Source organism: Aricia agestis, chromosome 14 (genome assembly GCF_905147365.1).
Source record: "Aricia agestis chromosome 14, ilAriAges1.1, whole genome shotgun sequence".
Lineage (NCBI taxonomy): Eukaryota > Metazoa > Arthropoda > Insecta > Lepidoptera > Lycaenidae > Aricia > Aricia agestis.
In genome coordinates, this window is record NC_056419.1 from 1,799,018 (window position 1) to 1,814,444 (window position 15,427).

A 15,427-nucleotide genomic window follows, 5' to 3' on the forward strand; every position below is an offset into this window, starting at 1 on the left:
ATTAGCGTCGGAGTCCATTTATCCATTTAATATTAAAGCTTTTAATATAAATCACATAAGGTTCCTTAGTTAACACTTAACGCAAAGTGGGAGAGCCATGCTACGGCACGAATGGGCCAACTCGACCTAAGAAATACCACGGGCTCACAGAAAAACGGCGTGAAACAGCGCTTTGAGCTGTGTTTCTCTGTCTGACATAATTTTTGGGCTAGTATGAAAACACTCGTGTCATTAAAATATGTAGAGTCTTAGAGAAATAGGGAATGAAAACGACTTCTTACGTAATTATTGTTATTGCTTATTAGTAGGTTTTAGATCTAGAACATATTGACAGTTCATAATATGTAAAATTAAAATTGTAATAAAATTCGACTCCATTCTGTCAGTAATCGTAAAGTTAATAGCGGTGACGCCCATTGGTCGACCGCCAGCCAATCACGAGCCAGCAAATTATTGACATTGTGACCGAATCTATAATAAATGCAGCAAAAACTATGTACCCAACCCTAGGACTATATACACGCAAATACCGCGTTTATTACATATACATAACACCCACAATCGTGTGAGCGCCGAGGTAATTATAAACAATTTGTCTTGCAAACTTGAGGCGAGACAAAAAATGTATGTAAAGAATCGGTTGTTGAACGTGTGGATCTATAAATATAGTTGTTATGATCTTGTTATAATGTTAATGGTCTTCGAACCCTTGCTGTAGGGCTGAACTTTCAAGAACCAGTAAAAAATGAAAATACATACTTACTATTTTCTTCTCAGAAAAATATTATTATATTAATATATTCACGCGTTAGGAAGTTTAAAAAGTTATAACTCGACTACAAATAAGTCTCTATGTTATTATTACATTATGTTACTAATTTGATGACATTACAATCTACTTAATCCTTTATATTAAGTATTATCTTTAATTGTCTACTTATTTCTTTTTAATAACAGGGACTTTAAACACATTACTTAATATTATTTCTATATATCTTAAAATCTCTACACTAATTACAGAACCCATGGGCGTAGGTATATAAGGGGGGGACCTGGGCGTCCGGACCCCCCCCATTACTATCCATCTTACTTGTCCAATCGACAATATATTATGTACCCACCGATTTTTATCGGCGAGGTATTTTTTTTCTATTTATAATAATAATTGTTATATTATGGATTGTGTGATGTGTCCGTAGGCAGAAAAGGGATTTAGGCTGCTGCAGAACCCTTCATGGGTGAGTCCAACTCGCGCTTGGCCGCTTTTTTACGTTAGGGACCCCCCCCCCCTATCAAAGCTAATACGCCCGTGGTCAGAACCCTGTGTTTCTACACTTCTCACGTTATTTTGCAATAATATAATATTTTCAGCCATTTTAGTGTGGACTGTGGTATCCAATAATTGGCTTCGGAAACAACTAGTCGGTATGTGAACCAAATATTTTAATTACTTCAGTTAAAGTCTAAGTTACAGCGCAAAAAGCCACTTAGCGCGTTTTTAATTCTGTAGCATTAAAGTTGTTTATGTTTTTTTCTTCGTTTTGAAGTTATTTCAGTCTTCTTTAGGTTTCATAGGTTTTATAAAGTGTAAACCACGGTGTAAGCCGACCCTAGTTGATAAGCTTTATACACCAAATAATCGGCCAAGTGCGAGTCGGGCTCGCGCACGAAAGGTTCCGTACCATTATAGAGCAAAGTTAGGCCAAAATTGTGTTTTTTCTATTGGAGCCCCCCTTAATTTTTTATTTTATTTTAATATTATTATTTAAATATTAAAGTACACGTATAACTATGGACTTTGAGAAAAAATCAAGTACCTACCTGTTGCCATTACTGATATAGAGCAAAGAAACACGCCTGTTGTATGGGCCCCCCCCTAAATTATTATTTTATTTTGTTTTTAGTATTTGTTGTTATAGCGGCAATAGATATACATAATCTGTGAAAATTTCAACTCTCTAGCTATTACCGTTCTTGAGTTACAGCCTGGAGACAGACAGACAGACAGACAACGAAGTCTTAGTAATAGGGTCCCGTTTTTGCCCTTTGGGTACGGAACCCTCAAAATAAATAAAGTAGGTATGTTTTTAATAAACTTCTTACTTACTTTCTGTCTCATACCCGGTTTCTGGGGCTTTTGACAGCTGTAGTTAATCTATTCCCTAGCATTTTTGATTGGCTGATGCAAACGTATTATCCAGTAAACGAAAAGACGACATCTGAAACCGGCCTTAAGTAGTGAATAAAGGGCAATAACACAACTTAAATATTTAAATAGTTTATTAAACATCAGGAAATAAAATCAGGAACATCATAATGTCTTCCGAAATGTTGCGGCCACCTGCTTCTGTGAACGTTGTGGGATTAACGTTTTTAACCTTTTTCATAAAAAAAATAAACTGTCAATGAAATAAAAAAAAACTTTATTTCATTAAAAAATTAAAACCCCACACGTTCGCCCTCGGAAGAACACTTTAAATAGCGTGTTAATACACAACTTAAACTAATTCAAACTAAAAGAGTACATTAAATGCTTAAACTATAGGTCGAAACCATAGGAAATATTGTAACTTAAATTTAGATTTATAATACAATTTTCTAATTTGCTCTTCTCGATCTAAATTTGAGTCACAACCTATTAATTTTACTATTATTATTATTGCTGTGAGTTTAAAATCACACTAAAACATGGTTATAATAATTTACTAATTTCAATTTGGTAATCGTAAATAATTTAAGGGAAAGTGGAAAATATGATCAAAACGAAACGAAAAGTTAAATAAAAAGATTGCACTACTAATACTCAACTTTATACGCAAATCATTAAAAAAAAAACAAATTAAAGAATAAAGATGACTAAATAAAAAATGAAAAAGGCGCTCTTAAAAATAACTATACTGTACTCGGTGAAACATGGCGGTAGTGGTCATTGACTCCCTGTCAAAACTTGTCATTTTCTATACAAAGCCGCGATTAACAACATCTGACATTTCACTGTCAATCGCGATTTATATAGAAAATGACATGTTTTTGACAGGTAGCCAACGACCGCTACCACCATGTTTCCTCGAGTACAGTATAAAAAAAGCTAACTTAAATTATTGACAATTACAATATAGTTATTCGTCTAACAACGGTAACTAACTCCAATTAATCAATTACATCCATTTTACTAAATGGTCAAAGCTTTAAGCTTCAAGATTACATCAAAATATTAAAATAGATGTACCAACACAAGCACTATCGCTTACGAGCCAAATTATTATAATACAAATGTAAACATTCCGGCCACTTGACTATTTGGCTGAGATGTACAACTAAATCAGCCAGCTCGTTCAACGCCCAGGCCGTTCAAAAAAAGTATACACGTTAGAGCTCGCGTCAGTCACATAATAAACATTAATATACAAGTTAGGATAGTTTTGGTACAAAAATACTTAGATTAAGTTACATCTTACTTTAAGTAATAAATAGATATGAGTCGCAGTTATATTTACCATTTGTGGTAAAAGCTACATTTATTTAAATTGGCTAATCATAAGAACAGTATTTAATACACAATTTTAGGCCAAATCACTATTTTTGTGAACATTGCGCGCGTAATTTTAATTTTATTATCAAAGCTCTTAAAATTATTGCTACATCACAGCAATTTATCATTATTTGTTCATAATCAAAATGATATAAGGCGTACTAAAATTTGTTTTAATATAATAAAATATTTTAATTAACGTATACTAATTTAAGTTTTTATACGTATTGAAAATTGCAAGTACAGTTTACAAGAATAAATAAACTACAGTAGTTAGTAAAGTTTAAGACAAAGGATATCGCACTCAGCTTAACCGTAATTAGTTGAAACAAGATTAAAGATAAACCATGTTTAAATTATACCATTGTAAACGGTAGTTTTGAATACAATAAGCGCAACAATAATATGGTACCTAATTAGTTAATATTTATTGCTTTAAAGCTTTCTTTGAATGCATGAAGCTTTCTTTGAATTAACACTCAAATTATACTCAAAGGAGGCTCTCAAATCATATTTCGACTTTGTCTAGACCTATAACAGAACCTCAAACTTTTAGAACCAATTGAAAATTCAATTATGATATGCCTAGGTTTATTCATTTTGATTATTTCAAGTATATTTACATAAAATTTTCTAACGGCAAGTATAGCATATTTTTATTGTCACGCGCACCAAATGTTCGCAACCCCTGTCTCGGATCCATTTTGGTCTATCAGGAAGATTGGTGAGATTTGAGTGAAACTCTGCCGGCAGCGCCTGGAACAAAATTTCAACTTTAAACTCATATTTGAACTCAACTTAAAGAGTATTAAAATTGTATGTTGAAACTTTAAACTAATATATTTACTCAGTGAAGTAGTTAATGTGTTTACTATACCACGATTTTATTAAAATAAAGCAAGATTGCATCTTCATTCCTTGTTGGTTTACTTGAATAGAATACTATTTTGTAGTTTGATCGATGGACTGAATCAAAAAGATGCAGTAATCTTGCGTTTAAACAGTACAACCGTGGTACAGGTTTTAATTACAAGAATCGTCTACAAAAAATACAATAATATTTTCTTTTCATCCTTCTACGTACAATCTACAAACTTTTACACACTGCAGCATTCAATAATAATATTAGTACGGGAGCCCTAGAACAATTTTTTTATTACTATCAAGCTTTTTTTTGTGAGTAGTTTCACTTTGATAAGGCGAACAACATTTTTATTTGCCAAAAATCTCGAAAGTGGTAGCTAACAGAAATAGAAAGGATTTCATACTTTGACTTGATGGTCCTAAAATAAGGATTGTTCTATTTGTAGGACAATGTTACTTTTAAATTATTTAACTTTTATCTTATCAATATACAAAGAATCAGCTTGTTAGGGTTCCGTTTTAGGGTTCAGTAGTCAACCAAGTTTTGTTGATTACAGAACCCTAACGAGCTGATCTTTTTTATATTAATAGATTAATAGTAATATAATTTAGGGTAACATTGTCCTACAAATAAAACAGTCTATATTTTAGTACCATCAATAATTAAAAGTATGAAATCCTTTCTACCTCTGTTGGCTACCGCTTTCGAGATTATTCGCAAATAAAAAATAATGTTGTTCGTCTTATCAAAAAAATATATCCACAGCCGAACATATAACCTCCTCGTTTTTTGGAAGTCGGTTAATGAAGCTACTCACAAAAAATTTGCTTGATAGTAATAAAAAAAATGTTCTAGGGCTCCCGTACTGTATGTCTATTACAAGTATCTACCATCCACATCCTCTCGGCGTGTCAGGTGGTAACATACTACTCTCTTTTCTTCGTCTCTTTCCCTCTTTCTTTCTCTCTCACCATCATTTCCGTCCCCCGGTGCTGAGGTCCTGCAGCTCGCTGCTGTCGTCGCTGGAGCAGCCGTTGGGCATCGCCATCGACAGCGGGATGGTGATGAACTGTGGTGTTGATGATGATGACGCTGGGGAAAGACGGTCAGTGAGATAAGTTGAAATATAATCAATCTATACTAATATTATAAAGCTGAAGAATTTGTTTATTTGTCTAAAGGCGATGATCTCAGGAACTACTGGACCGATTTAAAAATTATTTCACCAATGTATGATAAGATGTCATTAGCTTTGTCCACACTGTGCCTTTTTCTGTTCGTCAAGGGCATGCATTATAGCGCAGTCAACAGCGAACGTGAGGCATGCCCGCGACGCATTCCCTCTGACCGTATCCAAAAAACAAAAATGACAATTGCGTTCGTTGACGCATTCAATTATTGAATGCGCCAAAACGAAAGTTGAATGAAAGAAGATTACGAAAATTGAATACGAAAGCGCATAGTGTGGACACTGGACAATAGCTATTGAGTGCTATATTAAATTATGTACCACGGGCAGAGCCGGGGCGGACCGCTATTACGGAATATTACTCCTTATTGTTAATTTGCTCTACGTGGGAGAGCCATGCTTCGGCACGAATGGGCCAGCTCGACCGGAGAAATACCACGTTCTCATAGAAAACCGGCGTGAAACAGCGCTTGCGCTGTGTTTCGCCGAGTGAGTTTACCGGAGGCCCAATTACCTTCCCTATCCTCCCCTATTCCCTTCCCTTCCCATCCCTAACCTCGTCTATTCCCTCTTAAAAGGCCGGCAACGCACCTGCAGCTCTTCTGATGCTGTGAGTGTCCACGGGCGACGGAAGTTGCTTTCCAACACGTTTGCTCGTTTGCCCCCTTCTTTCATAAAAAAAAAATTGAAAGACTAACTGTCGTAATTAAGACATTTTGTTATGAAATAACTTTAAATTAATGAAAAGTTTGGCAGATGATGTATGAGGTTTAAGTATATCAAAATTTAAATTTAATTACAGTTAAGTAATTAATATTCGTCTCTTAATGCGGCAGTAAATCAAAACCAAAAGTGTGCTTTCTTCATTTAATATTTTGGGATAAGTAAGCACCGCTACTTTACTGTACCTACTCCTTAACTTACCGCCATCTTGTGTCTGATTGGGTAGACTCAGGATAAAGCCGGGCGGGTATCCCATTCCCAAGTTCCCCAGGCCCAGGTTGGTGCCCAGGTTCTCCAGGCCTGGCATACCGGCCATCATGGCTGGGGGGTACAGCATGGCGCCTCCTGGTAGCTCGATCTTCGGCAGTATCTTCGCTAGGGACGGCGCCTTGCTGCTCTCGGGCTCAGGGTTGGAAGACGATGTGGAGGGGATGTTGTCTTGAGATTCCCTGGTGGTGGTTTAGAAACTTTTAGAGCATAGCCACATTTGTAGCATTGGTCAAGCATCAGAAATGTTATTGACAATAGTTTAAATTTATTACAACGGAAAAAATGATGAAAGCAAGAAATAGGGAACACCGAGCGTTTGTCCGACTCTACATAGTTCTTTTCCCACGATTGCTTTTGCATTCTTGCATTTTGGTAGGCACCATGTAGACTTTCTGAGAACATTCGTTTCAAATTTATTCAGAAATAAATATTTTTTTATTTTATTTTATCCATGGAGAATAAGAAATTGACCGTAACTTTGTCGCGCTAAAAAGAGTTATCGTGCGGAAATACGTAATACTCTTTTCAACATGAAACGATCCTCTTTGAACGAACGAACATTCTTGAACTTGGGACTCTATGGACTCAAAATCTCTACATAACATATTTTATCAAAGTCAGCCTAGCATACGCCAACGAGATATCTCACTCTACATGTTTTCTAGATGTTTGATGGTTTGTGTCTTCATCTCTATTGACCCTAGCATGACCAACATTTTTCCTCGCGTAAATCTATCATCGAAATAACACATTTTTTTAGAGTTTTGTCGAGATAATGTCGAGATTTTGACATTATGAGACGAGTAGTTTTTAATTATCTCGAGAGTGAGATATCTCGTTGGCGTATGCTAAGCAGGGTCAGTTAGACAGACAAACATACTGTGTTAAGACACACTATACAAATAGATAAATTACCACAGACAATCACACTTTTTACATGGATAACGCACCTATGGCTATCCCTGTCGTGTGCGTCGTTGGTCCAGCTCTTGTATGTGTTGTCCCGCAGCTTGTCCCCGGGCGAGTCCGGCTCGCTGCCGCTCTCGTCCCCGCTGTCCCCGGATGACGCCGGCTCGTCCTGGGCAGAGAAATTTGAGGTCAAAAGAAGGTTGTAAGAAAAAAAGGGAAACAATTGTCTAAAATAAACACGTAAGATTAAGAGATAAATAGATGACGCACGCAACTCCGATTCGTTTATCGTCCGGGAACCGTACATTTTTCCGAAATAAAAACTATCCTATGTCCTTTGTCGGGACTCAAAGTATCATGCCAAATTTCAGCAAAATCGGTTCAGCGGTTTGGGCGTGAAGAGTTAACAGACAGACAGACAGAGCTTTTATAACATTATGCAGAAAATAAACAGGCTTTGACCATTTTTGGTGAGGCGGTACCTTCTTTATGCTCGTCTGACATATGCCTAGGATACTGTTTGACCTGAACAACAATCCCGTGGAATATCGTATTAATACCTCGATGATCGAACGTGGGAATCGCAGACACAATAGGTTTTCAATTATTATGCGACAGCGTGCCGCTTGGAGATTGATAGGTTAAGCAGGAAAAACTAGCAAATAAACAAAAATAAATAACTTTCTCTTGTGATTCCACAATTAATTAGCAAACGTCAAATATACCAGCAAACGGATCACAATGGGACATAAACATGGCCGATATTGTTTGTAATGAATTTGTATCAGATCTCGTTGTTAGTAAATGCCCACAAAGGATGATTTGATACGCCCGGCTTGCATTGATACGATCGAGGAACGGACGATAGGTTAGTATGGATAGGACTAGAATATAGAGTTCCAATTCTCAGAAAAATAGAATCGAACTAAGATGCAACTCGACGTATCTTGAATTTTGTTTGAGAGGTCTTTAATTGATATGAAAATGGAAAGTTTCAGTTACAAAATATGAAAATGTGTTTAGTTTTTGAAAACCTGCAATGCATTAACCTTTTAGGACAAACCTTTCATCTTCATGTTTATAACGGACTCGAGAACGGCTGAATCAATTTGGCTGATTTTAGTCTTGAAATATTCGTGGAAGTTCAGGGAAGGTTTATATTAGGAGCTTCGAGATACGAATTTCACCGCGTCATCTAGTAAACAATAATAATAATTAATGTCAGGGCTACGGGCTAGAGCCCGAAAGGTTGTATAAAGTGTGTGCTATCATTTAGTTTTAGCCGTATATATATAGCTAATTCAAAGGTACTAATGATTTCTGCTTAATTCGCGATGTATTTTCAAAACGATAACATAAGTTATCTAAGTTTGCAATGCTCTAATTCTAGAAAATCTTTTGACGATTCTATTACAATTTCATAAAGAATATAATACCTTTGTCGCCTCATCCACGTTATAACCAACGTAGTTTGGCACGTGGGCGTCACCTTTGTGTGTGCCGCACTAAATAATATTCGCTAACTAACTACCGCTGACTACCTCAGACTACCGCCATCTAGCGGCCTGCTTCGACGTCTGTTCGTCTGATAAATCGCGAGTCAGTAGGGGTGAGATTACATTTTGAATCTAAATTCCGCATTATCAATTTTCAAATACGTACCGTTCAATGTTCTTGACAAAGATGCCTTGACTGAAAAAATCAAATCAATGGGAAAGTAAAACAAAATCCTTTCAATAGAAAAGTCTAATCGTAAAGTGTAGATAGACCATAACATTATACAATGATTAGGGAAATACAAAGAAAGGGCATAACTTAGGCATAATGAAGGACTAAGGAAGGATAAAGGTGGCAATTGCTTGTGGCATAACGAAAGAGAGAGGTGGCATATTTCGCTCGTGGCAGTTTTATTGTGCGCTTGTCTCCCGTTCGGCTCCATCGATCAAAGGCCTTTGTCTCTTTCAGGGAATACCAGAAAATGTAGTCATTGGAAGCTTAGAAGAGAATAGAATATGGATTGTCTTTATGCATTGTGTGGTATGGGGTACTCAAAGGTGATATACCGTTAGTACCGAGACTGTTAAATAGTGATCTTGTCAGCATTCGGTAAAAAAAATACTCGTATCGAAATTTTTCACAGAATTATTTTTAGTAAAAAAGAAATGTTACAACAAGAAGTTGATATCTGACGGTTCATTTATTAGTTCCCAGTGATGCCTCTAGAGCTTAAACTCAAAATTAAACATTAGACCGACTACCGAATGTATTTAAATGTATTTATAAAGCATTAAATCGTGGAAGTGAATATAAATTGCTGAGGGCGGATTCGACCAAACTGGAGTAAAATTTTACTCGAGTATAACTGTCTCCTAATCTAAGAGTAAGCTGGTTTTGCGTTTTTCCAACTTCTAATCCAAGAATGAGGTAATTACACGGGAGTAAATATTTACACGGGCTATTTTGGTGGAGTAAATATTAAACTGAGAATAGTTGCACAACAGGGTTCAACTGTCACGGTCGGTGTCATTGTGAACTGTAATTGACATTTTATTTCATACTCTTTGAGTAACTTGGTAAAATGCAAACGATAATACCCTAGAGTAAATTAAAGGAGTAAAATTATTCTCATGATAGTTATACTCGTGTAACTTCAAGTTTGGTCGAATCGGGCCTTAGTGAACTAAGAACAAACTTAGGATGATGAAATTATAAACAAAACACTAGTACGTGACATTTCAGGCACTCTGATGACCTTATTCTGCAACTAATCACAAGCGACACCGCGGGGTGACGTCAGCCGTGGAAAGCGCGACAACCGTTACGGACCAAACATGGGATGAAGTCGCAATATTGTCCGATATACTTTCCGTCTCTGACTCACAGCCTTTCTCAACATTGTTTTGAGATTTAAATAATAATTGTAGATAAAGATAATGTAAACAAATCATTAGTACATTTTTAAATTACATGACCGAAAGTTCTTAATATAAATATTTGTTTATTTATTATAATATGTATTAACAGTTGAGAGTTAAACATATTTATTACGTTTCCAAATTTTAAACCGATGCTATCATAATCTTCGTACTATTCTCTTTCAACAACGTTGCCAATACGTATTTATATAAATGATTTTAGCGCGATTTTGGGAACAAACCAGCGTTAAGTGAGCACCGATGCTCAATTCACAAATCTAATTGACACCTCGTGAATGGCGCGATTGAAGATGTTATCTGTTGTATCGGCGCGAGATCGCCGCGATATCGCCCGCTCGGTACGTAATACGGAGCATCAATAGGATCATTTGTTGCAATGTTTTTAGTACAGTCGGCTAAAAAAGCAACAAACATTTAAAAAATGATTTATATCATAGTGTTTAAACTTTGAAGTGTAGTATTTTCCAATTAGTATTTAGGCAATGGTTATAAAAAGTAGAGTCAGTATTATATTACATTCCTATGATTCACATTTTACACAATCAATCATTCAAATTTTGGTTTACTTCATCTCTCCTTATCACACAAGCTTACTTATGAAAATAAATTTCAATATCTTCTATACATAATAGGGTAGCAATTACCAACACTTGTTATACCCTACTAAATATCCCAGCGATCCCAGCAAAGGACTCGGACCACCGCCTCAGAGTTAGGCTACAAGTTACGACGCTTTGTAATCTAGACCTATTATGATCCGAGCCGATTTAAATTACAGAATAAGCCCTAAGTTACTGTTACACCTGTGGGTTATTTGTGTGTTTGGATTATAATAATTTAATGGGAGTCTGACAAAGCAGTGTGGCAGCACATTATTTAAATCTGCAATAAAGAGGTTACAGTAAATTCTAGAATTTTTTAAGCTTTTCAAAAGATGCAATTGAAAAAATATTATATTATAACGAGTATGTTTTTAGGAATCCGTACCCAAAGGCTTAAAACGGAACCCTATTACTAAGACTTCGATGTCTGTCCGTCTGTCTGTGTCTCTAGGCTGTAACTCAAGAACCGGTATAGCTTGACTTCTGAAATTTTTATTTGTTGCCGCTATAACAACAAATACTAAAAACAAAATAAATTAAATATCTAAGGTGGGCTCCCATACAACAAACGTGTTTTTTTTGCTATTTTTTGATAATGACGGCAATACATAGGCACTTGAAATATTTACGAAATACTTAGTTTTATTAGTACTTAATAATTTATAATAAAATTTAAATAAATGAAATAATTAAGGGGGGGGGGGGGGCGGGGGGGCTCCCATACAAAAACACAATTTTCACCCTATTTTTGCTCCATTGTGGTACGGGACCCTTCGTGCGCGAATCCAATTCGCACTTGGCCGATTTTTTCTATTCTTTCTTACTTTATAATATCCATATTATTAGATATTAGACAACCTTTTGAGAGCAAGGTACTCGGCAATGCGACGCGACGCTCCCATACTTCAAAGTTGTTAAACATTTTAAACGTCTTGGGTTTATTTAAAAGTTATTTCGGTCTCGATAGTTTTCCGTGACCGCCAACCGAAATTCGTATTTTCATTCAATTTTCCATCGGATGAGAACTGCCCCCAGACAAAGTATCTTTCGTTAATGATGACGAAATTGGTTATCAAAATGTATGCGGTTTGACATAAGTCATCGCTAAATGACATTTCGCTTGCGAAGACTAATGTCAAATTCCATACATTTTGATAACGAATTTCGTCATCGTTTTTAACGAAAGGGTCTTTGGCTACGGCCTCAGTAGGTTGATTCTGTTAAATAATCTTACAATATCGTTACGGTAATGTAATTATATCATCTGTATTATTATATAGATCAGCCAAAACCTCAAAAATCTTTTGACGTACATGAGACTAATATTTTCTTGTTTAATATTCTCACAACAGTTTCGAAGCTTTAATAATATTAGAAATAGCAGAATCCCTTCAGATAATAATAATTATAGGAAGTGCATCTTATGATATAATTATGATAATGTGTAAGGTGATCCGGTCGCCAAGGATCACTCGCCATATTGAGAAGATCGACCGCTTCTGTATTAGGAGACCAAACATACTTTACATACTATCGATGACAGCTAATGAGATGAATTGAATTCAGGCGAGTTTTCCTTGTTGAAGGTACACCGTGCAGTGATGAAATCAACCCCGTGATTTTCAACCAAATTTTTTGATATATTCGTGAAGTAGGACTATGTTTGGTAAGTTGGATAGGTAGGAATGAACATAATAACAAAAGTGCATACTTGAACTTGTGATGAAAATCTTTTTTTTTCCATGAAGGTTTTAAACTTTTCACTAACATAACTTTGCATTACACCTGTGTAATGCAAAGCAACAAGGCGTATGTATAGCTAACACCTATATAGTTAAAAATATTTTCAGCAATTTTATTTCAACATTTGGTATCTACTTTTGGCATAATATTTGGTTAGTATTTAGGTAGGCAATGATTGCAACTTCGGAAATAATAATAATCATTGCCTACCTGAAATAACTCCAGGTTCCTTAATGAAGGTCTATTCTAGATTTCGGTAAAAACCCTTGTCGGGGAGGTTTCTTTCTTTTCGCGTCGTATATCATGGCGGCACACATACAACCGTTCCCGACTGAGGACACGTGTTGGACATTTTGAAAAAATATTTAAAGAAGTCTTATCATTTATAATTATTATGCGTTTAAATTAAGTAAGTACATAATGATTATAATATTTTCTACAGTCCTAGTCCAAAAAATCCAGAATTCCTTCCTATATTTCGGTTAAAACCTGCGTCGAAGAGGTTTCTTTACCAATTTCGCGTCGTATATCATGGCGGCACCATACAACTGTCCCCGGCCGAGGACACGTGTTCGACATTCCTATTATACGCCGAAAGCCGGTGATTTTGAATGGCTACTTATTATGCACCCATTTACACCCAGCTCGGGGGATGCGGGTTTCCCTGGATGAGACTTGGTATTTTGTGGTCGTTCTTTCTAGCTGGGACACCATCGTAAGAATTCGAAGTTATTATGCACTAACAGAGAAGTTGATCCATAGACCAACGTAATTTGGTCAAGTTATGTCAAACCCAGCCGACGGATCACGACTTGACATAACTCGACCAAATGACGTAGGCGGCGGACCTATCTGCCTTTGAACCAACTTCTCTGATAGTACCTCCAAACTAGCCCACGATGGACCAATAAAAGCGATTACAAAAGGTCATATTCTTCATTGGTTGCCCATGGTCACCGACGGTCTTGCATACCTACTTTAGAAAACTTTGCAATCATGGTGGCAACCACAGTTATCCATCATGATTCAACTTGTGGAGGGGACTGTTATAGGCACTAAATGCGTTATAAGATAAGCCAGTGCCATCCATATAATTTATATCACAACTGAGACCTAAAACCAATAATTATCCTTTACTTGTAGAAGTAAAGGATAATCTGTAGAGAAGAATCGTCAAAGCGATAGATGGAGGAAAAACTACTACTTTTTCTTTAAAATAAACCCCCCTTAGCACACTTTGGTTTCCAACAGTCGCATCCAGTGGCGTATATCCACGTTGGAAGATACGCGAACAGTAGCAGGGGCGATACGCATCTCGGTAACAAGCCCCTTGTTCCTGTCAATCCCGCTAATGCCCCTACAGTCGCCCACATAGCTCCGCCACTGCACGTAGATATTGAGAGCACATGCCCTAACTAGCTGTCGAAGAGGATTGTAGGTGTTGAGTCTACCATTAGGTTGAGTCATGGTTGAGTCGCAGTTTCAAACGCGCTAATGCGGAATGTCCGGTTTCGGAGGGTTTTATTTGTCAGGAGTTTATATCTTCAAAAAAAATCCTCCGTGGTCCCGTGGTTCAGGCATGGCTCTTGACTCGGAGGTCGTGGGTTCGAATCCCGCGTTGGAAACATGTTATATCCAAGTTTGGCTAGGACAATGCAGGCTGATCACCTGATTGTCTGACAAGTAAGATGATCCATGCGTCGGATGGGCATGTAAAAAGTCGGTCCTGCGCCTGATCTCTCGCCAGTCATGTCGGTCTTCCGTCCCACTGGGATATGAGACTAAAAGGAATAGAGAGTGCTCTTGTGTACTGCGCACACACTTGGGCACTATAAAATTACTCCTGCGTAACTGGCCTGGTTTCAATGAAACCGGCCACCGTCACCGAAACCGGTATGGGAGTCATTATTATCTCTTCAATATCGTTTTTGATTGGTTCATGTTTTGAGGATAGCCAATGAAAAGTGCTAGTAAAAACAACCGGTAAAAAACTTCAGGCACCAGACAAAAAATAATCAAAAAACTGTTTTTAGCAGTCGGAACACTCTATCCATACTAATAACTATTATAAAATATGGAAAAGCGTGTCCCTCTGTCTGTCTGTTACCTCTTCACGTTTAAATCACTAAACTGATTTTGATGAAAATTGGTAACGAGATACTTTGAGACCCTAAAAAGAACAGGTCCCTAGCCAATACATTTTCTTTATCGCTTCTTTATAGAAACCGCAATCAAAATGTATGGAATTGACATTAGATGAGTCGAACGTCAACGTCAAATTAACGCCTATGTCAATTCCATACATTTTGATCGGCGATTATATAAAGAAGCGATAAAGAAAACGTCTTGGCTAAAGGGGCAGGATACTTTTTGTTACCGATAAATGTACGGTACAATAAACTAATTTAAATGGAGTTGCGGACATCATCTAGTTTCAGCAGTTTGGGCGTGAAGAGGCCACAGACAGACACACTTTCGCATTTATAATATTACTAGATGTCCCGCGCGGCTTCGCCCGCGTAAATTAGGAATTTTACAGAAACCGTACATTTTCCCATAAAAAAATATTTTCCCCGTTTTTCCCGCATTTTCCTGAGTTTCTTCGGTCGTATTAGTCTTAGCGTGATAATATATTATATAATATAGCCTATAGTCTTA

General features: G+C 36.7%; 1 protein-coding gene across 2 annotated transcripts in view; it reads right to left on the reverse strand.

The window, feature by feature from the left end:
- Nucleotides 1-4,070: 4,070 nt before the first annotated feature.
- LOC121734005 (serum response factor) overlaps nucleotides 4,071-15,427 on the reverse strand; it is a 212,090-nt gene continuing 200,733 nt past the window's right edge. For both annotated transcript variants that reach the window (XM_042124418.1, XM_042124417.1), the window contains 4 exons: nucleotides 7,530-7,657; nucleotides 6,511-6,758; nucleotides 5,369-5,489; nucleotides 4,071-4,288 (listed from right to left, as the gene is read on the reverse strand). In XM_042124418.1, coding sequence (XP_041980352.1) covers nucleotides 5,371-5,489; nucleotides 6,511-6,758; nucleotides 7,530-7,657 — 495 coding nt within the window. In that variant the 3' untranslated portion in view covers nucleotides 4,071-4,288; nucleotides 5,369-5,370. The remainder of the gene's footprint in view (nucleotides 4,289-5,368; nucleotides 5,490-6,510; nucleotides 6,759-7,529; nucleotides 7,658-15,427) is intronic.